We start from the raw sequence: 26,166 nt of genomic DNA on the forward strand, positions 1-26,166 counted from the left end.
CTTATGTCAGGTCTTATATCTGGTCTGATGTTGAAGTCTTTGATGCATCTGCAGTTGAGTCTTGTTTTGGGTGTGTTTGGATTCTTTTACATTCAGCTGTCCAGTTTAACCAGCACCATTTGTTGAAGTGGCTGTCTTTTTCCCAGCGTGTATTTCTGGCTTCTTCATAAAATATCTGGTATCCATAGGTGTGTGGATTTATGTCTAGGTCTTCATCTTGATTCCACTGATATACACATCTGATTTGGTGCCAATACCATGCTGATTTTGTTACTGTAGCTCTGAAATGCAATTTGAGGTCAGAGATGTTGATACCCCAGCAGTTCTGTTATGATTCATATATGGTTTAGCTACCTGACTGTTTGTTTGTTATGTGTGTACTTGTGCCACAAGAAGCTGAAAGTTGGCCTTTCATGATCTGTGAATAACTGTGTTGTAATTTTGATAGGGATTGCATTGAATCTGTAGATTAATTTCAGTAGGATGTTCATTTTTATTATATCAATCCTACCAATCCATGAGCATGAGAGACCTTTTCATCTTATGATATCTTCTCCAAATTTTTTTTCAATGTTTTAGTTTTTATTGTACAAGCCTTTCGTTTGTTTGGTTAGAGTTTCCCCATGCTATAGGTTTTGAGGCAATATTTTCTCCTGATTTCTTTCTCTGTCCATTTGTCATCTGTATATAGGAAGACTACTGTTTTGTCATTTATTTATTTATTTATTTGCTTGTTTTTACCACTGATTTCTTTCTTAAATTTCTCTAGTCATATTTTTCATTCAGTATTGAGTATTCATGAACATATAAACTGTCTGTTGTTGATATTCATCTTCAATGTATGTTGATCAGATAGGATGCAGAGTGTATTTCAGTTTTCTTGTATCTGTTGAAATGTGTTATGTATCTGAGTACATCATCAATTTCAGATAAAATTACATGAGATGCTGATCATAAGGTATATTCTCTTATGTCTGGTAAAATGTTTTATAAATATCTATTAGGTGCATTTGATTCATAACATCCAGAAATTCAATTGTGTAGTGTTTGTCAAAATTTCATCAAAATGTTGAAAATAATCTATACATATACCACATTTAAGTAAGCTATTTTGGAGAACATATCTGTGAGGCTTAATTCTGAGTGTACCAAAGATTATCTAATGGGCTATCTTGATGCGATCATTTGAAGTGGAACGACAGCGTTCTGGAAGGAAGTTTTGTTTATGTCTGTATCCTCACTCTGGCTGGCAAATTCTCATCCCCTGTTGCTTCAGTGTGCCTTAATTTATATAAGAGCCCACCTTTCCCTCGATTTCAAATCCAGTTTTAAGACCAACAGTTCCCCAGGAATCCTACAGGTCTGCAATACCAGACTGGTGATGCTGTGGAACCAATCCTCATGGACCAAGAAATTGCCAACTACTACATTATCTGCCTTACTAGTGTTAGACAGTTGTTGTTGGACTATTGTGACGGTTTGAAAAAAAAGGGCTCCAAAGGGAGGGACACTATTAGGAGGCATGGCTTTACTAGAGTAGTTATGGCCTTGCTAGAGGAAGTGTGTAACTATAGAGGTGGGCTTTTATGTCTACTTTGCTAAAGGTACATCCAGTGAGACAAACTACTTTCTGTTGCCTGCACAAGATGTAGAACTCCCAGTTTCCTCTCCAGCATCATGTCTTCCTACACATTGCCATGGCCCACCATGATGATAATGGACTAAACCTCTGAATTATAAGCCACCCAATTAAATATTTTCCTTTATAAAAGTTGTATCGTCATGGAGTCTTTTCACAGCAATAGAAACCCTATCTAGGAGAGAAGGCGGTACTTGGTACCCTGGATGTTCTGAAACTCACTCTACAGACTATTCTGGCTTTGAACTCAGACATCTACCTGCTTCTTCCTTCCAATTGTTTTGATTGTAGATGTGTTTCAGTGCTGACTGGAGATATGGATATTTTTACAGTCAATGTAATTCTTTTAATTGTTTTCCATAGTCATATCCACATTGTAAATTAAATGAATGGGTGGGTGGGGGGCTGATCCCTACCTCCTTCCACCTGCTCTCCCATCAGAGTTTGCCATTTAAATGGTAGTTTGTTTTATTCAGGCTTCTATTCACTATGTAAAGCACTTAAAATAAAACAGTAAAACACAGAAAAAAAATAAGTGCAACACAGTGGTTGTGTACTTTCAAATACACTCTAATTTTTGTGGAAATGTGAAGTGAGTACCTCCCATCCTACTTCTTGTGGTATTTGTAATTATGATGTGCTCTGTGTCATTTTTTTGTGTGTAAATTACTGAATATACTAGTCAGTTCAATGTGAAGCCCAATTGCTACTGAAGCTTTTTGTAAATAGTATCCAAGATGGTGGTTGTAGAAAGCATTTAACTACCAGCAAATATTTGCATCTACTTCGTTACCTTAGATTCATGCTCCGATGCTTCTAATTTAAATTTTATTTATCTTGCAAAAAATTTCAATTTTCTTGTTCAAAATGATATATCATTGTAAGTCAAAATTTACAGTTAATATTGTACTTCATGTGACTGGGGAATACATTTAATATTAACTTAAATTACTGCAATACTCTACAATGCATATTATAGTCTGTAAATTAGAGTACATTTAACATTAGAAACTGGACACTCAGATACATATCTTGTTGCTGAAAGGCTACACCCAGCCCAACTTATAGAGTTCACAGTGTCTGAAATGCTAGTATTCTTTAATTCCTCATTAGGACTGGGATGGGTGGAATTTCTAGTCATTTCTGAACACCATCTACATGTCCTATGCATATGTAAAGAAGCCAGTTCTGGACTCTGACAGGAAGCACCAGCTGTTGCATAAATGGAATTTCTGAGAATGTTTCCTGTTCAGAGTATAAGGTCACAGGGTTAATTATTTGAAGGTCATCTTGACAAAGTACCTGTGATCATGCTACAGTCTCCAGTTATTTTCCTCCATTACATCTTCTGTCTTTTTCCAGATACACTTAGCTTCTGAAGTGGTGCCTGGGGAATTTTTCTTTCCATTTTCTGCTTCTTTTTTATCTCCAAACTTACCTATAACATTTTGCTAATTTCAGCTCACTTGTCCGTACATGGTTTTAACAACCCTGTTGCTGAACCACTCAGTTGTTTGTTTGGATGGTGAACAACAGTCTAGGGTCTAAAAATAATGCCAATAGATTACTTTAGATGGACAATTAGAGTGCATGCACATATAAAAGTATAACTCTTTCTTTAAATTTCAACATTCAGACAAACAATTCTGTACTTTGTTTTTACTTCTATATAATAATCCATATTTCTTTGTTCTTAATGTCACTGGCAGCAATGGATGGGGATGAGACCACATGGAAATAAGTTGGCTATATTCGGAATTATTCTGTAAGGGATCAACATTCCTCCACTCTGTTGCACAGTTGGGTGGGAATTACGTGGGCCAGTCTCTCTACCTGACTCTGAGCCAAAGTGGAACACTCATCACTCCAGAGTAAGAAATCAATACGCGGAATTATTCCATTGGCTTCCTTGTAAAGCTCAGAGCATGCGCGCTCCACTAGCACAGCTGTGAGACCTTCCTGGCCCATGTGCCTCAACTTCATTGCTCCCAGCTACTTATTTTATTGTTTGCCCGTGAGTGAGTACCACAGTACCAGGCCCCGGCATACACTCACATCTGTGCAGTCAGTTGTCAGAGGGGACAAAACTTGTGGCTACGGTTTACCTGGAAAGATGGCAGCCATACGCTGTGAATACCTTGCGTGTTGTCTTAGTACATGAAAGGCCAGTCATGTGCCAAATATTCTGTAGCTATAGGAAGACGCGACAAAGCCAAGTACAGATGATGTTAATGGCACTTGATTGCACGTGGCCACTCACCACACAGAGAGAAGTCCAGCGTGGGAAAGCTTGTGGCTTGCAAATTACAGTATGCTTACGTGCTGGGGAAAGCCATCTCCTGAGGTTTAAGTGCTCAGACATTGTCCAATAAAGCCTCTACACAGTAAAGCCGTGCTGAAAATGCTGACAAGGGTAAGACTTTACATCGAGAATACCGACTTCTGGTCTATTGTCGTGGGATAACCCCCTAGTAGCTTCTATTCAGTTCCTAGAATCTTGTGATGGCAGTTAAGACAACGATGAAGAAAAGGGTATGAACGCCACACATGCCTCAACAAGAGCCTTGGCTGTGAGAACTGCATCCTGAACCGGTGGGATGTAACAGACCAAATATCTGCCGTGATACGGAGAGGTATCAGATCAGCAGGAAACAAGCAACGTTTCCAATGTTAACACACAGAGCTGGGGGGCTTCTGCAGCTTGAAGTGCTTACCCAGGTTCCCATGTGAGAATTTCGGGAGCAGATAAACAAAGCAGAAACTCAGGAGGCTCCAAAAGGACTCAGGGAAATCAGTATGAGGGACGGTCGGTCAGGAGCCGGTGAGCTTGAGGATGCCAGACGCGGACATTGCTTGAGAATCTTGTGCTGCCCTCTACTACCCGAGATTGAGGTTTCCCTCTTCTTATTGACATACAGTTAACATATGTCAGGGGCAGGTGGGGCAGGTGCTTTATGGCTTTTGTCTTTATAATAAATGTCATGCGTACCTGTTGGGAGACACCTCATGAAAATACTGAGACTCTGCTGTCCATGGGAAGCTGAGTTAGTCTTTTATCAGTTACATTTTAGCTCTAGTTAATAGATTGTGACTAAAGTATTTGAGTCGCTTCTGGGCTAAGGTAATTGTTCCTCATTCTAACATGGGTGTAAAGTGTGTGAGTGCCTCATTCTAACATGGATGTAAAGTGTGTTAGTTCCTCATTCTAACATGGGTGTAAAGTGTGTGAGTGCCTCATTCTAACATGGGTATAAAGCACAGTGATTTTTTGCATGTCTATGTGCTGGTATTTCTCTGATTTTTAGTACTTAGTGAATTTATTTTATTCCAAATGAATAATCTTCAAACAGTTCAGATTCATAATACAGTATGCATTACTAGATGTAATGCACACACATTGGCACACATGCACACACGCACGCATGTGCGCGCATACACACGCGCGCACACACACACACACACACACACACACACACACACAGGGTTTTCTCGAGGCTCTTAGTGGTTCATACAGGTAATAAAGCAGATACTGAGGACTGCTCATCCAGGGTGTCTGAAACAGTCAAAGGCCCTCCTTTTATGGGATTCATGTTCTAGTGAGTAAACACTCAATTAACAACTGAGAGAATAAAGGAATTGTAAGGGCTAGCATGTCCTGTGAAGAAGCTGTATGAATGCAAGGGAATTTGGAGAAGAGTGATGGGCTTGTAGGTAACATAAAGAATTTCTATTTGTCTGTCTACATTATACATATAAGGGCAGAGATAAAGACATGGAATCCATTCTGTGATGAACAGAAATCATCCTTATGAAGATTATTCCAAGGAAAAAGAAGCAACCAAAGCTACTGGTTGAGAACAGAGCTTCAGAGATTTCAGGTGAAATGATATGTGCCATGAATATAGCAAATGATGGCTGACAAGCAATGTGCGTATTAGAAGTCTGGGCAGAGCTGTGGTATTCTTTTCTAGTCATACATAATGATAATGCCTTTCAATATACCTTCATCTATATTCATGTCAGAAGAAATTACATTCATAGATTCAGAAGTAAATGTATCTCAAAAATAATATTGTTGAAAACAGCAAGAGAGAAATAATTCACCATTTACTGGAGAACTTCAGGGAAATTGATAAGTGACTGTTTATTAGAAATAATGGTAACCCTGAAGGCATGGAATGACCTACCCTGAACACTTGAGGGAAGGTGAGGAGTAATGCATACCTTCAACAGAAAGAAACCTGAGGAGTATAGCTGCTAAGAGATTTACCTAGAAGAAATGTAAAGATTTTTTTTTTTTTAGGCTAAGAGAAAGCAACATCAGATCTGAAATCCACATAAAAGGTGGCTATGGAGGAAAGACCCCAGCAGCTGTGAAATGCAGTGCACTCATGCAGCTCCACATTGCACTTGCCTGGTCTTCCTCTTCCACTGAATAGAATCTCTTGACCATCAGTGCTCATCCTCAACTATAACTGTCACTTGCTTAGAAATTTCTCCAAGAGAGCACAGCCATCCTGGGTACTCCAGTCTACAGAAACCAAAGCTGCATGTCTTCTCACGCATTCCAACCTGACTTCTAAACACGAGGAAGCCATGAAGGGCAAGCTTGAGCCAGAGCTAGTAGGACATGTCTGTCTTGTCCTTATTTGCACTTTAGACAATTGTCAGATTCTAGCTAGGGCAGGGTCACATTTGTCAGCTAGTACTGTCTTCCTATTTTAAAAATAAGGCGTGAGTTCAAATTCTCAGAGATATGGGAGATATGCCAATGCTCAGCCAAATATTATTAAGTAATAATTCTTTATTTTATTTTACAGATACTTTTTAAAAGCTTCTTCTTAAGGAAAAAAATACTGAAAAAATAGTAAATATTTTTCTCATATTTGAATCATGAAACTTTTTAAGGGTAAAGGGATGTGATAAGCTAAAATAAGTGTTCTTTTCAAATGGGCTTGTGTCTGTTTTCAGGTCTGTGGGCCTCCGTTTATTCCTTCTATGTGGCGTGTGCCTCGTGTCTCTTTGGCAGGGTTTGCAACCCTTCATGGTCCCTTGTTTTTCCCGAGGAGAGCTGAATGGGAAGATCTGCACTTTTCACGGGGTCATGAGGAAAACAAGCACACCTTTTACACAGGAAGGTTTTCCAGTTTTTTCTCACTTAGTCAAAAGTCATACTCTGTTAAAGACAGTTACTATAGCCTGAGGACAAGAAGAAACAGTCACTTCTGGTGAGCTTTAAAGGAGTTTCTGGGGACACCTGTGGTCGTGCTCAGTTTTCCTCATAACATTTTACCCTATTGTGGTGCTTCAGCTAGAAATTACACTAATATCTGGTTTTCATGTAGTGTCAGGGCCACTCCTTAAATCAGTGGAGTTGCTGTTATTTCCAAGGCTGCATTTCAAATGCCAGTTCTTTTTACTCTAAATTAAAATAAAAATTATTATATGAATGAGGAGTTTTAAACTATATGAATCATGTTTCCCACTGTGCAGCGAACTGAATAAAAGGCTGTTTCAATGGCAGTGTAGAGCGGTGTCTGAGAAATGAGCGCCATTGTATGTGCAGGCATTCCTCGGCGCTCATCCCGGGTCGGACACGCAGAAGGAAAATGTGCTAACTAATGTCACTTCTTCCTCTTCTTTGTTTGCACCGTAACATGACAGCTCGCATTATTTTATGTCAGTGCCCTTTGTATCCAAAGGTTGTGCCGTAGCTGCTATTGTCCCCTCCATGTATGTAGACATGTAACCTTTAGCCAGTTTCTCTTGAAGTATATTTATTCTCATTTAATTAATTCAAAGGTAGGATGCTAATTTTAAATCAAATATTATTGAAACATTTTTCACTAATATTATATTTATTAAAATGTTATTACAGTTTTGTTCTTCCCCTTTCCTTTACCTCCAGCCCCATGTTGCATGTTTCCCGTCTGTGTTCCTCTCAGGTTGATGGCTTCTTTTTCTTTACTCTCTCTCTCTCTCTCTCTCTCTCTCTCTCTCTCTCTCTCTCTCTCTCTGTCTCTGTCTTTCTCCCTCTCTCTCTCTCTCTCTCTCACACACACAGGTGCACAAGCATGAACACTTCATGCTGAATGTCTTACCTTATGTGTGTATATGATCGCAGAGCTGACTATTCTGTGTTAGGTAAATGACTCAGGGGTTCATGCCCGGGAGAGGCTAATTTCCCGTCTCTCAAAGGCATTAGTTGCCCCTAGTTCTTCACCTCTGAGAGTCTTCAGGTTGGGTGGCAGCATGTGTTTTACTTCTGTCATTCTATAGATCTTGCTGTAATCTTCCACGAGACTATGTCTCTTAGAAATATCTGCCGCAACAAGCAGACCCTGAGCAGTGACAATTTTATTAAATTATTTGACATGGAGATACTCTAGACGACAGAGTCTGCTGTGCATGTGATTGCTAAGAGTTCAGTTCTGAACTCTAGAACACAGAGCTATAGTGATCTCCACTGCTGATCTGTATATAATTGGAGGAATCTTGGAAAACACCAAAGGATCCTCTTATCCACATCACCTTCTCCATTAAAAATATCCTTTGCCATCTCCTCACCTAAACATAATCCCTCTCTTGTCCATGCTGATGTTCTCACAAGGGTCCAGTAGGCACTGTTGGTCCATTAGCTGAGTTGAGTCATGGGCATGGCACAAAAGAGATCCATGTGGAGACTGAACACGTGAGTGTGACCAGAAGAGGTAACCAAACAAGGAGATGATATTTGTCTATTATTGAACTTTCTGGTCTCCTTATTCCTAAATATTGTAGAAGGACTTTGGACTTATAAAATAGTCTCTAAGTAAAATGGTTGTATGTGGAAACATAATGATAATTCTTAAAGCTCTACTGTCACCAAAACCTACATGAACCAAGGGCCATGTGTGCCATCAACTAACAAAGATACTAAAATAATTAGCAAACAAGCTTAGCAATCAGGAGTGTTGGAAAAGCTGGATATGGATATGTACACTTCAAACAATAAAAAAGGACTCTTATACCTTACACACACACACACACACACACACACACAAAAGCAATGTGCAATTGACAAGAAACTTAATCCTCATAAAATCTGATACTAACAATTGTAGAGAAAAGGCAGAGGCATGACTCTTGACAGGAATATTACGAACACTTTATTTTTATATGTACATAAAATGGGCAACAGAAGTAAAAATAAGTGAGACTACATACATTAACTCTGCTGTATAACAAAACAAACAAGCAAACAAAATACCCAAAGAAATAATATATGGAATGGGAGAAAATATTTATACATTTCATATATGATACAGAAGGATATAAAACACATAACAAACTCATATAATTCATTGACAGAGAAAAAAATAAAATGGGAAGAGGACCTGAATATTTTCCTGACAGAAGTAAAGAGTTAATAGGTTTACATACGTAGGTATAAGGCAATTAGGCATATAAGTTACACATTATCCTTTCTAGGTGGGGTTTGAACCTGGTGGAACTGGCTCCACACTCAAAGCTTTAAATAGTTCAAGCAATTTCACTCTTGAGGGTCAGATCAGTATCACCATCCTCCCTTCTAACATCTTGCAACTGCTGAAGAGTGATGCATTAAATCATCACTCTACAATAGCAGTTTTGTGTAAAATGCTAGGATGGAGTTGACATCAAAGGAGAGGGATCTCTCTGAAGAGACCTTGTTACCAGTACTTTCCTTTTGTGGCAAATGGCCAACTACCATGATAAGGAAACTGACATAAGACTTTAAGAATCCTTCTTGCTTGTTGATTATAGAGAAACGCTGCATGAAAAGACATTGAAGATGGAAAGAATGTGAACAAGCAAGGTTATAAGCCATCTCTGTGGGGCTTCAGTCGGACCCAGCCCACTTGCCTGATTCATACCTGAAGGGGGGAGTGTGGGTTGAAAAATAGCAGGTAAAAACACTTAAGGAAAAGGCAGTCACAGGATAGAGTTGGGAAGGCAATCCAGTGAATACTGGATGCCCCAAGTTTATTCTTCAACATTCTTAAATACTCCAACCTGAAAGGGGAACATGGCAAAATATTTCCTTGTCATATATAAGGAACAAATAGACTTTCTTCCTTAATTCTCCAAGCATTTAGTAACCACACCGTAGACGCTATTTCCCATTATCTGGTCCAGAGGGTCAAGAGTAATCACACCTCAGACCAAGTCTGTTGTTATTTAGATAAGACATGCATTAGACCTTTATGTCTTATGGCTTACTGAGGACAGTTTTGATCTCTCTGACCTTGAGCCAAGATGAAGCAGAGCCATCTTTGTGGGATCCAACTATCCCCCATGTAAATTTAATTAACATCTGTGCTTCTACCACAGGACAGATGACTGTGCCTGTCTTAGGTTGTCTTCTTTCACCTTCCAGCCTTACCAGTCATTGTAACACACATTCTGTCGTGTATGATCTGTCTTAGGTTGCCTGAAGACAAAAAGATATTACCTATCTTTGACTACCAACCTCTGTAATAAAATGGTTAGGGCATACCACATGGCTTGATGTCATGCACCTCTGAGCCAACTTTTCATCAAGCATTCACAAGCAAGCAAGCTTGATAATGCTAAGCAATACATATGCTTTTGTGGCTATAGCATCTCCCATTAAAGTAATAAAGGATGATCAAAATGAAATGGCCTTTAAAAACCAGTCTAGCATATCTCTAGACAGTGGCAGACTCTACCTTCATCATCGTGGATCCTGCTGTCTGTATTTAGCCATGTTCTATATTTGCTTTTGGCTGCTTTGCCTTTGTATTCTCAAATAGTACCTTTTAAAATTATATGGTTCATGTATAGTTTAATGCTACGCACTGCTTGATCTTCGCATATGGGCATCCTTTGGGCATTTAGTTTAACTACCAGCCATTGCTCTGTTCCACTGCCTCTTTGTGGCATATACCATGATCTTCCTCATCGCTACCTTTGCTCCATGAACCTGCCACTGTCAGCTTTAGCATTTTAACATAAAGACACTAAAGGGATCCTGCAAGCGTGATGATGTGAAGTCACTAGATAGGGACGCACAGGTGCAGTCTCTAGCAGGGAAATGAAATCTCACATAGGATGCATTTCTTTCCTGAGATTAGTAAACTTTTATATCTATGTCTTATTTATTTCTTATGCACAGATAGATTTATGAAGATTAAATATGGGGGAATACAGAATGCTAGTTATTGTATGTGTCAGGCTGGCTGTCATAAAAAATAGACCCCCCCCCAAGTGAATATGGTCTGATGCATGGTTCTAATTTATTTTCAGCTCCATCACAGTCACAGCTGGATAATTCTAGTGTATGATTAGTGTTTCAACTGGTTGTTGTAGGGTAAAAGGGCCAGACAAAGAAATAAAACAAACCCTGGCCCTGAAACCAGGACCAAGAAAAACACTTTGGCTCTGGAAACAGAGCCAGTGAAAGCAATATATCCTTGCCCTGAAAATCGAGCCAAAAGGCTAAAAAGGTGAAATAAACACAGTTTGGCCCTAAAACCAGAGCCAAATCTGTCCCTGATCAACTAAACCAAAATCTTCTCACTGTGGAAACTCTATGCCTAAGAAGCCCTGTAGAAGCTCCTCTGCCTGTTGAGTTGCTGGATGTCTTTTCCCTCCCTGGCAGAGGCAGCCACTGTCCTGAACTTCTCCTGCCCAAATATATCTCTTTCTTAAAAGAGTTTTGAGTGAAGATCTTCTTTCACCAGCGTGGAGCATAAGAACCTTTGCTGAGATATTCCCTTAGCTGGGCTGTCATTGTAGCCAGGGAGATTGCTACATTTCTGCAGGAGTTTCTACTTTATTAGAGTAAAGCAGAAGTGTCATCTTGGGCCAGAGCAGAAGAAAGGGTTAGCTCTACTAGGACATTCCCCAGTGGGAACCCACCTGGGTGCAGCTGCAGAGGCTCTCTCTTAGAGAGAAGTGGAATTGTTACGCTCTTCAGGAGTCCACCCCACCACACACACACACTGTACTGTAGTGTCAAGGATAGCCTGACTTCCTGAAGAGTCCGCATACCTTTCCCTCCAGAGCTGTGACATTTTCAGTACTTCTGTAACCAGGGAGGCTTTTGTCCCTTGGGTTCTAAAAGGGTTGTTTCATTCTCGTGTTTGTACAGTGGTCAGAAGAAGCAACAGAGGAGATGTGTGCTCTTTAAAGCCTTGGATAAGATGGGATAATACATTTTATTTCACTTTGGGGGGGAATACATCTCATCCTGACATGCAGTAGCAAACCAAAGAGGCTGAGTGTCGTAAATGTCTTTTGAAAATAAAAAAGAAATGAGAAACATTTTGGTTACAGCTACTAGATTTCACTATAGGTAGAAATAACACCACCACTGGCAAAACACAGGTTAAAACACTGCCTTCTAAAGGTACATTTGGACTAAAGTTTCCTATTCATGGCTACCAAACTCAGTACAAGCACACACTAATATGCTTGTAGGAGAATTACTTTGAAACAAAGAGCTACGCTACAGCCAATCATGGCAGTAGAGCTCGGACCACTCTAGACCATGCCCAAATGGGACAATGATAGACTATAATTAATGTAGTTTTCCTAGCACAGAGCAGATGAGTCATAGTCATCACTGGCAACTCACGATGTACTTGTTCCTTGTAGCTTATTCAGTTCAATGTATGTGAAGTTTTCCCTTTTTAGCAATCTACCCAAAATTCTGTGTCTAAAAGTATATACAAAAAAAAAAAAGATGTCTAACTCCACAAAACATATCTGAGTATGTAAACATTATGCCCAAGTACACAAAAACTATGTCTAAGCACTATACATTTAGTAATAAGTACTACGTGCTACTGCTGAAGGTGTATAGGTTAAATGATCATGAGAGGAGGTACAAGGGACAACAAACCATGTGAAGAAAAATTGCATGGGAAGATGGTGCAATCTGGCTCTCTTGTCCAATATCACAAGTTAAAAACCTGAGGAAAATATGGATAAAATGATTATGTGTTCCCCCTGACATAGTTTGTGTAACTTCCAAAGTATTTGAAGGGAAAATAAACTTAGCTCTTATATTGTTTTTCTGTCTGCTCTGATATAGGTCAGAAGGCGTCCAAAGCTGAGGAAGAGGACGAAGAAGTAGACACTAGGTTTAGGTTATCTACCATGAAGATTCCTTTATATTCTCCTAGATCGCTCAAGTATGGTGCAGTGTTGAAGGAGATGAAACGGGACTACTTCCCAGACTATCTCCAGCCTCTTCCAGCTACTCGGCCAAAGCCACCCATTATAAGACTGCCACTAAAGGAGCTGAGGGAAAGGAGAGAGTTTTTAGCCACACAGAGGGCGGGCTTGGAGCTCCAGGCCTTTAAAGACCTTGATAAATACCACTCAGACCGAAAGCACCAAGAAAAGCAAGCAGAAAAATCGACCATTGTAGTCATGGCACAGATTGACCAGCAAAGAGCTAGGTTCAGCATAAGAGAGACTTTAAGGAGGAAAATGTATATGGCACAAAGGCAGATGGAAAAGGATAATGAGATGATCCAGAAAGGCTTACGGCAAATTTGGAGGAAAAAACTTGCCTATCTTGAAAAAGTTAGAGAGCGGAAGACCATGTTTTTAGCTGAAAAAAAGCTAAATGCTCTTGACCATTCCTTAGTGCAGAACATTAACAATGAGCGGGCCCTTCTGCTCAGAGGGATCTTTCAAGTTGACAGAATGAAGAAAAACATGAATGAGTTAGAACAGAAGCAACATATTGTTAACGAAAAACGGAATGCAGAAAAGTATAAGCAGAGTTTGCTCAGGCAGCTGAAGGAGCTCAGGTAGGCACACTGCTCAGACACAGCCAAGCCTTTACTTCACCGTCAGCCTTGTAATCCCGGTGTCCATTGGGGATTAAAATGTCATAGTCTCTAAGAACTCCCATGATCCTTCTCCCCCAGATCCCTACCTCTGTTCTCTTCCCTTGAACTCATTTCTGAGTGTCCTCTGTAAATCTTCACTGGTTCTGTTTGCTTCTTTGAGACAGGGCCTCATGTAGCTCAGGTGGGCCTCAAACTGTGTAGCAGAGAGTAACTTTGAGCTTCTGATCCTCCTGGCCCCACTTCAAAAGGGCTAGAATTTGAGGCACATGGCACCATGCCGAGTTTATGTGGTGCCGTAGCTTGAAGACAGGACTCCATAGGGTTGAGGCAGGCACTCTGTCACCTGAACAAAGAAGACAGGACTCCATAGGGTTGAGGTAAATACTCTGTCACCTGAACAAATCCCACCCCTTAACAGCTCTGACTGAAGTGGATTCCTTGCCACTATTCACAGGACATTCGACCTCTATTTTAATTCAGAGTGGTCTTTAAGTTTTCTGCTTTTTACTGTCTCAGTAACACTAAGCATTGCCACGGACAGCAAATGGCTCACTCTTCTGCTACGAATCTCTCCAGGGCCTGGCAAGCCTGCCATGTGAAGGAGGCCTCTACAAGCACACTCATCAGTGTTATGGGGAAAATCACAACACTTTCCAGTATCCATTGAGTGATAAGGTGCCATGTGTATGTACATGAAACTTCCCGCCTCTGTGTGACTAGTTTTCATCTTTAGACTCTCCGTCTACAGTGCCGAGAATACACACGGTGGAAAAATTATCTTTTGCTATCTGCTCAAAAGAGCATGTTCACTTGTTTCCCCACTGATTTTTCTTTTAGTTTTAATTTTTTTTAATTTAAATTAAAAATAATCATATTGTATATTACAATCTCAGCTCCCTCTCCCACTCATCCTCCAGTTCCACCCACCAACTCCTTACTCCAAACCCTATCCACTCCTCAGAGAGGAAAAGCATCCCAGGAGAGATCATCAAAGTCTGTCATATAATTATGGACAAAACCAAGACCCTCCATCCTGTACCTAGGCTGAGAAAGTTTCCCTCAATTGGGAATGCGCTCCAAAATGGGAGCTCATTGAGGGGCGCCATAAGGTGCACAAGCCCCCTTACTGACTCCCACATTCAGGTGTGCTGACTTGGTGTTTTGTAAGTTCCCCGTCTGTCAGTCTGGAGTCTGTGAGCTCCCACATGCCCGGACCAGCTCTTCACCCTTTCTTCATCACTCCTCCCTTTCCAGAAATGGACTCATGGAGTTAGCCTCAGTGCTCACCTGTGACTGCTTACCTGTGACTTTCTACTTGTGTTTCCATCATTTATTTGATATAGATCATCAATCTATTTATAGGGGAAAGACATTTAAAGTAACCTCTACACTACAGCTTAGATTTGTAGCTGGATTCATCCTTGAGGTTCCTGGGAATTTCGCTAGTGGCAATTTTCTTTCTGTGCCTGGGTTACCTCTATGAGCATTGTCCTTCAATTTCTTTCCCCCTGTGGAAAAGCACTCCACTGTTTATATGAGGAGTGTTGGTTCTAGCTCTAGCTCTTCCTCGAATTTCTGGTAAATTCTGCACTGAAGCCATATGACCCTGGGCTTTTTTTTTTTTTTTTTTTTCTTTTCTTTTTTTTTTTTTTTTTTTTTAGTTGGGAGGCTTTTAATGACTGCTTCTATTTCATTAAGGGCTATAGATATATTTATGTTGTTTATCTGTTCTTGATTTAATTTTGGTAAGTGATAGTTATCTAGAAATTTGTCCATTTCCTTTGAATATTCAAATTTTGTGGAGTACACTTTTTCAAAGTATAACCTGAAAATTGTCTGGATTTCCTCTGTGTCCGTTGTTATGTCCCCCTTTTTGTTTCTGATTTTCTTAATTTGCATGTTCTCTCTCTGCATTTTTGTTAGTTTGGATAAAGGTTTGTCTATCATGTTGATTTTCTCAAAAAACCAACTCTTTGTTACATTGATTTTTTGTTTTCATGGTTTCTACTTTATTGATTTCAGCCCTCAAACTGATTATTTTCTGGCATCTATTCCTACATTGTAAGTTTGCTCCTTTTTGTTCTAAGGCTTTCAGTTGTGCTGTTAATTCTCTTATGCGACTATCCTCTGTTTTCTTCATATGTGCACTTAGTGCAATGAACTTTCTCGTAGCACTGCTTTCAAGGTGTCCCATGAGTTCAGGTATGTTGTGTCCTCATTCTCATTGAATTCTAGGAAGTCCTTAATTTCTTTCTTTATTTCTTCTTTGACCCAGATATGGTGCAATTGTTCATTGTTCAGTTTCCATGAGTTTGTAGGGTTTCTGTGATTTGTGTTGTTGTTAAATCCCAACTTTAAAGCCTGGTGATCTGATAAGATACAGGGGACTATTCCAATTTTTTGGATCTGGTGAGGTTTGTTATGTTGCCTAGTATGTGGTCAGTTTTAGAGAAGGTTCCATGTGGAGCAGAGAAAAAGGTATATTCTTTTTTGTTTGGATGGAATGTTCTAGAAATGTCTGTTAAACCCAGTTGAGACATAACTTCTGTTAGTTCTTTTGTTAAATTTCTGACTGGTGGTCCTGTCTAGTGGTCAGAGTGGGGTGTGAGGTTTTATGTGAGCTTTGAGTTTTAGTAATGTTTCTTTTATGAATGTGAGTGACTTTTTAGGGGCATAGATGTTCAGAATTGAGAGTTTGTGTTGATGGATTCTCCTGCGATGAATACGAAATGACCGTCTTCATCTCTTTTGATTGATTTTGGTTTGAAGACTAAATTGTTAGATATTAGGATAGCCATGCCTGCTTGCTTTTTGGTTCCATTTGATTGGAAGATCTTTTCCCCAACCCTTTTCTCTGAGGTAATGTCTATCTTTGAAGCTTAGATGTGTTTCTTGTATGCAGCAGAAGGATGGATTCTGTCTTCCTATCCATTCTGTTAGCTTGTGTCTTTTTATAGGTGAGTTAAGACCATTAATGTTGAGGGAGAGTAAGGACCATTGATTGTTAATGCTTCTCTGTTTTATATTTGTTGTTGGCAGTGGTATTGTGAATATATTGTCTTGCTTTACTCTTGGGTTCTGGTGAAGTGGGATTATCTATTGCCTACGTCTTTGTGAACGTAGTTAACTTCCTTGGGTTAGAGTTTTCCTTCCAGAACTTTTTGTAGGGCTGGATTTGTAGATACATATTGTGAAAATCTCACTTTGTCAATAAATATCTTGTTTTCTCCATCTATAGTGATTGCTGGGTACAGTAGCCTGAGCTGGCATCCATGAACTCTTAGTACTTGTGGAACATCTATCTAGGACCTTCTGGCCTTAAGAGTTTTCATGGAGAAGTCAGGTGTAATTTTGATAGGCCTGCCTTTATATTATTACCTGTCCTTTCTCCTTCACTGCTCTTAATATTCTTTCTTTATTCTGTATGTTAGGTGTTTTGATTATTATATGTCGAGGGGTCTTTCTTTTGGGTACAGTCTATTTGGTGTACAGTATGCTTCTTGTACTCTTATAGGCATGCCCTTCTTCAGATTGGGAACCTTTTCTTCAATGATTTTGTTGAATATGTTTTCTGCACCTTTGAGCTGGGATTCTTCAACTTCTTCTATGACTATAATTCTTAGGTTTGGACTTTTCACAGTGTTCCACATTTCCTGGATGTTTTGTGTTACGGATTTGTTGGACTTAAGATTTTGTTTGGCCAATGAATCTATTTCCTCTAGTTTATCTTCAGCACCTGAGATTCTCTCTTCCATCTCTTGTATTCTGGTTATGCTTGTGTCTGTCGTTCCTGATCGTTTGCCCAGTTTTTCTATTTCCAGCATTTCTTCAGTTTGTGTTGTCTTTATTGTCTCTATGTCAGTTTTCAAGTCTTAAACTGTTTCCTTCACCTGTTTGATTGTTTTTTCTTTGCTTTCTTTACTTTCTTTAAGAGAATTGTTCATTTCTTACATTTTTGTTTGGTATTTTCCTCTATTTTTTCTGTTTGTTTTTTTTTTTCTTCCATTTCTTTAAGGGATTTTCTCACATCATCTATCATTTTTATGAAGATAATTTTTAAGTCGTTCTCTTCTGCTTCATCTGCTTTGGTGTGTGCAGGTCTAGTTGGTGTAGAGGCCCTGGATTCTTGTGGTGAGACACTTGTCTTTCTATTGTTAGGTATCTTTTTCTATAGCCTTCTTCCCATAGCTTCTTCCAGTGGGTGCAAGTGGGGTTTCTCTCTCTTTATGATACTCCCCCAGTAGGCTTAGGTGGGTCAGAGGTTCAATGTCTGTAGCTCTGTGTGGTCCAAGCTCTCTAGGAGGTCTCTCAATAGGCAGCGGCCCTGCGATGGGGGTCAAAGACAAGGCAGGCAGGGACTCAGGGTGGCCTTGTGTGGATAGGTGGGTCTAGCACGCTCAGAGAAGCTCCAGGAAGTTCCTAGGAGGTGGCAGGATTACTGATCCAGTGCTCAACCAGAGCAGTGGGGCAGTGGTCAGGGTAGGGCACATGGTGGGGAGATGCAGGCTCTGGGGGAGGTTGTGATTCAGAGCACCAAGAGCGCTCTCACTGGGGACAGGACACGGGGGAGCGAGTTTGATGCCAATCCAGGGAGTTCCCAGGGAAGGGTATGGGGGGATTCAACTGGAACTGGTCCCAGACTCATGTCCTACAGAGGCCTGGCAATAGGGGTCAACAGTCAGGCAGGCGGAGACTCAGGGTGGTCCAGAGTGAATAGCCTGGTCTCTAGCAGAGGCACAGCAAAGTCCCCGCTGATTTTTGCAGTTTATTTCTTCTTTTACTTTTACATTTTAATTTCTTCTCATGCAACATATTTTGATCATGTTAGTTTTTTCTTCCAACTTTTCCTGGCCCTCCTTACCTCCCTAGCCACCAGTTTAAGTTCTCTTTCTCTCTCTCTCTTTCTTTCTCTCTCTCACCTCTCTCTCTCTCTCTCACACTCACACACACACACACACACACACACACACACACACAACTAACAAACAAACAAAAGACTAATAAGACAAAAGACATTTAAACCAAAAGAAACAAAACTCCACAGCTGGGAACAATTGTTAAATACGCAAGCCAATGGAGAGTATTTCACATTCAAGCCACATCTTTCACTGTGGTCTTTATATTTTGGGTTATAAAGTATTTCTCCAAACAACATCTTGTATATTTATAATTTCCAAATGGAAAAGACATCTCTCCTATATTATAGCAAGAACATGTTAATGTGAAAAGTTCTCCAAGCACTTTTCATATAAATAACTAGCTAATAATTTACCTTCACATACACACAAAAGACCACTACTTTTAGGAACTGCTCTATCTTTGAGCTTGTAAACTCTTGCATATTTACTTGTGGCTAAAATATATCAATGTTTTATTATTTTGCCTTTACCAGATGCAATTATAAATTATGTGATGATACTCATCTGTCAAATGCCAACCTTATGCATTTCCTGTCGCTACTCCCTCCCTCCCTTTTATCCTCTCTGACCCCTCACATGCACCCTGACCACCGTCCTCTCCCATCCCCCAACCCCAATTCCATATGTAGGGTAATGACATCCAGATGGGGTCATGTAGATCTGAAAGTTCATTTGAAGTAGGGACTAGGGCTTCTCTCCTGTCTCTAGGTTAAGGCAGTATCCTTCCATGAGGGATGTGTTCACAAGGTCCTTTTGTGTACCAGGAATACATCTTGGTTCCACTGTCTGAGGTCCCTTAGACTGTTCAGTCATTCTGGCTGAGACCCATATTCAGGGGGGCCTGAGTCAGTCCCATGCTGGATTCTCAGCTATCAGTCTGGGGACTCTTTGCTCCTCTTTGCTCAGGTCAGCTGTCTCTATGTGTTTCTGCAACCTGGTCTTGTCCTCTCCATCTGTATCTGGGTTCTAGCTCAACTCAGTGTTTAGGGTTTTTGGTATGGGTGTTTCCTTCTGTTTCCAACAGGAGGGCTCCATGGATAAGTTAGTTGTTGATCTCACTATCCGGGAAGGGCATATATGGTAGCCTTACAATAGATGCTCAAATTGTTAGTTGGCGGCAGTCTTGTAGGTCTCTAGACTTTTCTTTGGGTTCAATTTTCTCTTCAAACCAATATTGGTGCCCTCTTTTATGTTCTCTCTCTCTCTTTCCCTCTCTCTCCTGTCTTCTATTACTACCCTGACTCAATCTCACTAGTCATACATGTTTTCCTCTCCTCCCCCTCTAATTCTCCTACTCTCTCCATTCACTGCCCCCCTACTTCCCCTGTACTCTGGGGGACATGTCCTTTCCCCCTTGTGTGAGGGACTTTATAATGATCTCTTAAAATACACCTTGTATCCTAGTTCCTCTGGTGGTGTGAATTATATGCTGGTGATCTTTTGCTCCAGGTCTAAAATCCATATATGAGTGAGTACATACCATGTTCCTCTTTCTGTGACTGGGTTACCTCATTCAGGATGATTTCTTCTCTTAAACGTCCATAACTAAGTATGTCTTTTTTTGTGGGTTAGGTATAATTGACTTCCTTTTCCAATTATTATATAGCAACATGTCCAAGGAAAACTGATTAATGTTTATTATAACTCATTGAGTATTTTAAGTAACTCTTTTATTAACATTTGTTTATATTATTTCAATCATATGATTTCAATATACTTCTATGTCTTACACTTTGCTGTTCTTTTTATGTTTGAAGTTCTTTTAGCCTTGATATATAGTCAGCTGCATGGCCGGCCATGTGCATTATCTGTGTTCTACTCTGAGAACAGAATAACTAACCTCAGCTGAGTGATTATCAAATGGTAATCACATCTTTTTTTGTTCTGCACTTGAGGTTGAAGTAGGGCTTATGCCAGACAGGATATCTACCCCTGTGCTGTGTACTCCTTCTGTTCAGTTGCTTCACACTAAATCTAAGTGTCGGGACTGAATTGTCCTCTTCAAAATGATGAAGAAAACAGACATAAACTGTAAGGAGTAAGGTTTCTCCTTCCCGCCGCCTGGTCTTGTCCTGCCTCCACGCCAGCCTCAATTAACACACAAAGACTCTGTATTTGATATAATTCTGTTGGCCCGGTACTAGTTTCTTATTGGCTAGCTCTGTCTTAAGTATTAACCCATTTCTGCTGATCTATGTATTTCTCTTACCGGAGAGCCGGTCGGCATTCAGCTTTCTCCAGACTCTCCATCTTGGCTCCTCCCTACTACTTCCTCTTTCCTCCTTGTCTCCTAGTCCCTCCTATCTTCCTTTCCTATTGGCCAACAGTGCTTTATTCATTTACCAATAAGAGAAACATATACAGAATGACATCTCCCATCAATAAACAGCTTAAACAATGCATCTAAAATTACAACCTTTAAATGTCAAAGGTGGATTTTATATACCGGAAGATTGGCTCCTAAGCAGACTTGCTATGGCTAGCCTCTGAAAATGATCACAGGGACAGCCCAAAGATAACTGTAACCTCTTTCTTACTTAATGCCTCTCCATGCACTTTGTATTAACCATCCAGTAAAGGGACTTATGTAATGTTCAGCCATGTCTCCCCAAAGAACTTACAACTTGCAACTCATCTTGACTTTTACTGAATGAACCTTATGAATTAGAATATCAATTTCGTAAAGATGAGGTAGAGAAAATCTAAAGAACTCATTCAAAATGGAGTTAGTAATTTGCAAGCTTATAATCAACTTTTGAACCCACACTGGGTTCTAGATTTCTGATTATACCTGTGTAGAAATGTACTTCATGAACTAACCCTTTTTTAACCTTTTGTTAAATTTTAAGTGGAAGTTCTTACTAGCCACGTGGGTGCCATTTGTAAGGCGTACGGTTTTTCCGCCGCCGCCTGGTCTTCTCCCGCCACCAAGCCAGCCCCAAATAATACACAGAGACTCTGTATTAGATATTATACTGTTGGCCAGCTACTACTTTCTTATCGGCTAACTCTGTCTTAAGTATTAACCCATTTCTGCTGATCTATGTATTTCTCTTACCGGGGAGCCGGCGGCATACTGCTTTCTCCAGACTCTCCATCTTGACTCCTCCTTACTACTTCCTATTTCCTCCTTGTCTCCTAGTCCCTCCTAACTTCCTTTCCTATTGGCCAACAGTGCTTTATTATTAACCAGTATGAGAAACATATACAGAATGACATCTACCATCACTTCATGGGGTGTAAAGAGTGATATCTTTGGGCTCTCAGAGCATGGGGTGATATGCTGCTCCCTCTGCCTCAGATTCAGCCATTCATGCTGTTCTGACAAAAATGATTTGTCTCTGAGTCTCTGCCTGGAAGTGTGTGTGTTTTCTTTTCCTTTCTTTCTTTCTTTCTTTAAGTCGTGAGTTATTTCGTGTCTTAATCTCTTTTTGTCTTTTCTCTACTCATTTTGTAGGCTTGATTGTCAACTTTTACTTCATTTCTTACCTTATTTTGTCTTGTTCCATAGTAAGTTTCTTGTTTTAGTAAGACATTTGATGCAAGCTCTCTCTGCATCTTTCTCTTAATTTCCTGTGCACCTTTGTCGAGGATAACTAGGATAAGTTTCTATTTATTCTTATTTCTGTTTGAAGCATGTGGAGATGCTGTCATACTTTGAAAATGAATGAATGAATGAATGAGTGAGAATAACTGAATGACTTTTTTCTTCCATCCTTTGACATTTCCTGGGTGTAATCTGATCTAGGTCTTTCTAACTTAAAATATGTATCTGTCTTGTTGATTTACTGTCTCAAAATACTATAGGCTGAGCAGTCTGAATACAAGAGACTTATTTTCTGACTTCTCTGACTTGGAAGTGCACATAGGTTTGGTTTTTCCTCAGCTTATTATTTACTCTGCTTCAGATGGCTGCCCTCTTACAGTGGCTTAACATGTGTTCTTACCGGAGCACCCATTACTAGTGTGTTCCTTTTCTCATCAGAGCATTAGTCATGTTGGATTTGAACCCATCCACATGATCTCCCATCTCCAAAGGCAGTGAAATGCCAGGTGGTGTGCTATAACAATAAAATTTCGAGGGTAGACCATCTGTGCCTTCCAGAATCATGAAAGGAAGCACAGAGTTCCTAATTCTAGTGGGGAAGTTCTGCTCTTCATAACACAAGGATTGTGGGTCCTTTGGGGGGGGAAAGTAAGAAAAACTGTGAGAGGATTTTCAGGGTTTTCAATGAAAGTCTCATAAATTTTAATCTAACATGAATTGACTATCATTTAGTAATGTAATAATACTGTGGAGACTGACTTTATCATTTCCCTGTTTATAAATGCCTGCTTGAAAACATCTAAATTCATTTACAGCAGCTCAGTTTATATGGTTTTACTCTTCCTTTTCCCTCACAGGACTGAAGAAATTCGTAGAAGACATGGTGAAGAGAAATTTGTTATTGATACACTCATCTTTCAAAAAGCCTGTGCAAGACTAGAGGACGCTAAAGCAAAGGCTGAGTTTATTAGGACAAATTACACATCTAAGTCTCTTAAAAGAGAATAAGAATGAACCAGTACCAGTTCACAGCTGATGATAATTGTAAATTGTGGCCCTATCTTTATTGAAGGCATCTTGAAATAATACTTGGAGGACATGCTCTACACAAGTGTGTCCAGGCATGAATGTGTTCAAGTTGAAAGAGAAGAGAGTTGTGTTTTTATACAGATTATGTTGTACAACTGGCTGACTTTGCAATCAGTTATATCCATGTGTCCAAAAAATGAGTCAACGCTATATGACTTCTTCAAAAAGTCTTCAAAAGACTGTACAGTTCCATAGGCTCTGATGATGACAATTTATGAAACTACTTTCAAATTTTCTGCTACTTTCTTTATTGCTGAATTTTATTAATCTATAATATGCAGCAAAAATTTTAATTACCCAATTTAATTATTATGTATTTCCCAATTATGTTATTAAAGCAATTTCTGAATTTCATTTTCCTTTGTCAAAATAACGGTTTCACCAGTGTATCAGTTATTTTTACCCATAAAGACTTAGATGATATAATGTGTTTTTTCTATTAACTCTCTGGGGGGGTCCTCTACCCAGCTTCCTTATAAATACATGGAGACTTATCCTTCCTTATAAATGATTTTCTTAGCTTGGCTTCTTTCTAGCCAGCCTTTCTAACTTAAATTACTCTATTTCTCTTTAACTACGTTTTACCTTTTGCATTTTTATCTTTGTTTGCTGTATATATGTTTCTTTCCCTCTTTCTCTGTGGCTGTGTAGCTGTGTGGCTGAGTGGCTGTGTGGCTGTGTGGCTGTGTGGCTGTCTGACTAGGTGACTGGGGTGGCTGTGTGGCTGTGTGGCTGTGTGGCTGTCTGACTAGGTGACTGGCGTGGCTGTGTGGCTGTGTGGCTGTCTAACTAGGTGACTGGGGTGGCTGTGTGGCTGTGTGGCTGTGTGGCTCAGTGGCTGTGTGGCTGTCTGACTAGGTAGGTGACTGGGGTGGCTGTGTGGCTGTGTGGCTGTGTGGCTGTCTGACTAGGTGACTGGGGTGGCTGTGTGGCTGTGTGGCTTTGTGGCTGTGTGGCTTTGTGGCTGTGTGGCTGTCTAACTAGGTGACTGGGGTGGCTGTGTGGCTGTCTGACTAGGTGACTGGGGTGGCTGTGTGGCTGTGTGGCTGTGTGGCTGTGTGGCTGTCTGACTAGGTGACTGGGGTGGCTGTGTGGCTGTGTGGCTGTCTGACTAGGTGACTGGCGTGGCTGTGTGGCTGTGTGGCTGTGTGGCTGTCTGACTAGGTGACTGGCATGGCTGAGTGGCTGGCCCTTGGCATCCTCCTCTCCTCCTTTGTTTGCTCCTCCCTCTTCTCAATCTTCTTTCTCGCAACCATCCCCATTGGTCTCCTCTGTCTAGCTATTGGCCTATCAGCGCCTTACAGTCCTATAAGGAATTTTAGATAGGCAGTGTAACACAGCTTTATAGAGTTAAACAAATGCAACATAAAGTAATGCAACACATACCTGCAAGATATTCCATGGCATAAATGAATGTAACACATCTTCATCCAATTATTCCACAATAGTATAAACTATGCAGATTCAACATGCTTCCATCCTCCTTGGAGAGTATAATGTTTTTTACTTACTTTTGATGCATTTGTCCTTTTTACAGAGATTTTAGCACAGGGAAGATAGGGAGAAAACCAGGATAAAGTATAAAACTATGCCACAGCAATCATAATTTATACAGATATCACATTTAACTATTTAATATTTAGTAGAAGAAAATTAAAAAAAAATAGAAAACATAAAAACTATAAAACTACACTTCCATCATGTAGGACAATACATGTACTGATGACATTGTGACATCACTGCACTGGGTAACATTCAGATCTGTCTTTAATTTCACCAGACATATGCATAGGCTTTAAAGTTGGGGAGCTTTCTGACTCATCAGTTTATTGCAAGTTTCAAAAAATTAAGTACTTGATAATGAAATTTTCATGTGTATTTCAATGCTCTATGGTTATCAAATATAGGCAAAGTTTTCACAAGATGATAGTTGTCTACTTATGTCCTCAACAACAGCTTCCACTGTTCTTATTAGCAAATAACTAACAAGGGACTCATTGGACATTTTGGATCATTCTATAGTGAGAGAAATGGGAGATAGAGTAGGCTACAGAAAACCCTGCAGAATGGTCTTCCACAGCAAATGAGTGAATCTGTTACTTCTCTATTCAGCTTTTGAAAGTTATATGCTGGACATTGGTGGTATGCCTTTAGTCCCTGCACTTGGGAGGCAAAGGCAGGGGGATCTCTGTGAGTTCGAGGCCAGCCCAGTCTAAAGCACTAGTTCCAGAACAGGCTCAAAAACAATATAGAGAAACACTGTCTTGAAAATAAAAGAAAGTTATATGTATAAATTATATATTTAACAACAATTTATCTATGTTTATGATATAACAAATAAAACTTACCTGGAGATCATCGTACAAGTCTAGTCACAGCCATACAGGCCAGCCAGTGGTAGTACATACCTTTAATCCCAGCAGACAGAGACAGATGGGTCTCTGTGAGTTCAAGGGCACCCTGGGCTACATGAGAGAGAATCATTCGAAAAGAGAAACAGAGCTCACCCCGATGATCCCAGCACTAAGGGGGTAGAGACAGGTGTGATATGGCTGGGTGAAGAGAGGAATATAAGGCAGGCTCTCATTGCATTCTGAGGCTTGGTGAAGACCGAGGCATTCTGAGATTTGGTAAGAAGCAGTGCCTTCTAGGCAGATGGCAGTCCAAGGTTTGATGGAGACAGATGAAGTCTGGAGATGTAATCTCATGACTGGATTGCCCTTTCAGTCTGAGTATTGGTAGAGGTGAGAACTCTCTAGTGGCTGGCACATTGCTTCTCTGATCTTCAGTTTTAACCCGAATATCTGTCTCTGGGTTTTTGTTATTTGTGATACACATATCAGTTAGTGTTTTTTTTTTTTTTTTTTTTTTTTTTTGCGGGGGGGGGGTAATGGGTTCTTTTTTTTTTTAAGATTTAGATGTGGAATAAAGCATAAATTAAGCAGCATAGTTTGTCTTACAATGTGAGCATTTACCAAATGTCAGTCCATGTAACTGGGAATGAATACGTTTCTCTACTCACAGGAGCATTTGTTAAGTCTTTAGGAACTATTTGACAGGCATCAGCAGTAATAGGAAGACACACAGACATTTGATGTATTAAGAACAATTTATTCATTTTGT

General features: G+C 40.0%; 1 protein-coding gene across 1 annotated transcript in view; it reads left to right on the plus strand.

Annotated features, from left to right (window-relative positions):
• Positions 1-23,097, plus strand: part of Lrriq3 (leucine rich repeats and IQ motif containing 3) — a 94,862-nt gene extending 71,765 nt beyond the window's left edge. Inside the window, exons 6-7 of the mRNA XM_051196059.1 lie at positions 12,720-13,446; positions 22,812-23,097. Of these exons, the coding sequence (XP_051052016.1) occupies positions 12,720-13,446; positions 22,812-22,962 (878 nt within the window). The 3' untranslated portion in view covers positions 22,963-23,097. The remainder of the gene's footprint in view (positions 1-12,719; positions 13,447-22,811) is intronic.
• Positions 23,098-26,166: the final 3,069 nt, after the last annotated feature.

This window comes from Phodopus roborovskii, unplaced genomic scaffold (assembly GCF_943737965.1).
Source record: "Phodopus roborovskii unplaced genomic scaffold, PHOROB, whole genome shotgun sequence".
NCBI classification, from domain to species: Eukaryota; Metazoa; Chordata; class Mammalia; order Rodentia; family Cricetidae; genus Phodopus; species Phodopus roborovskii.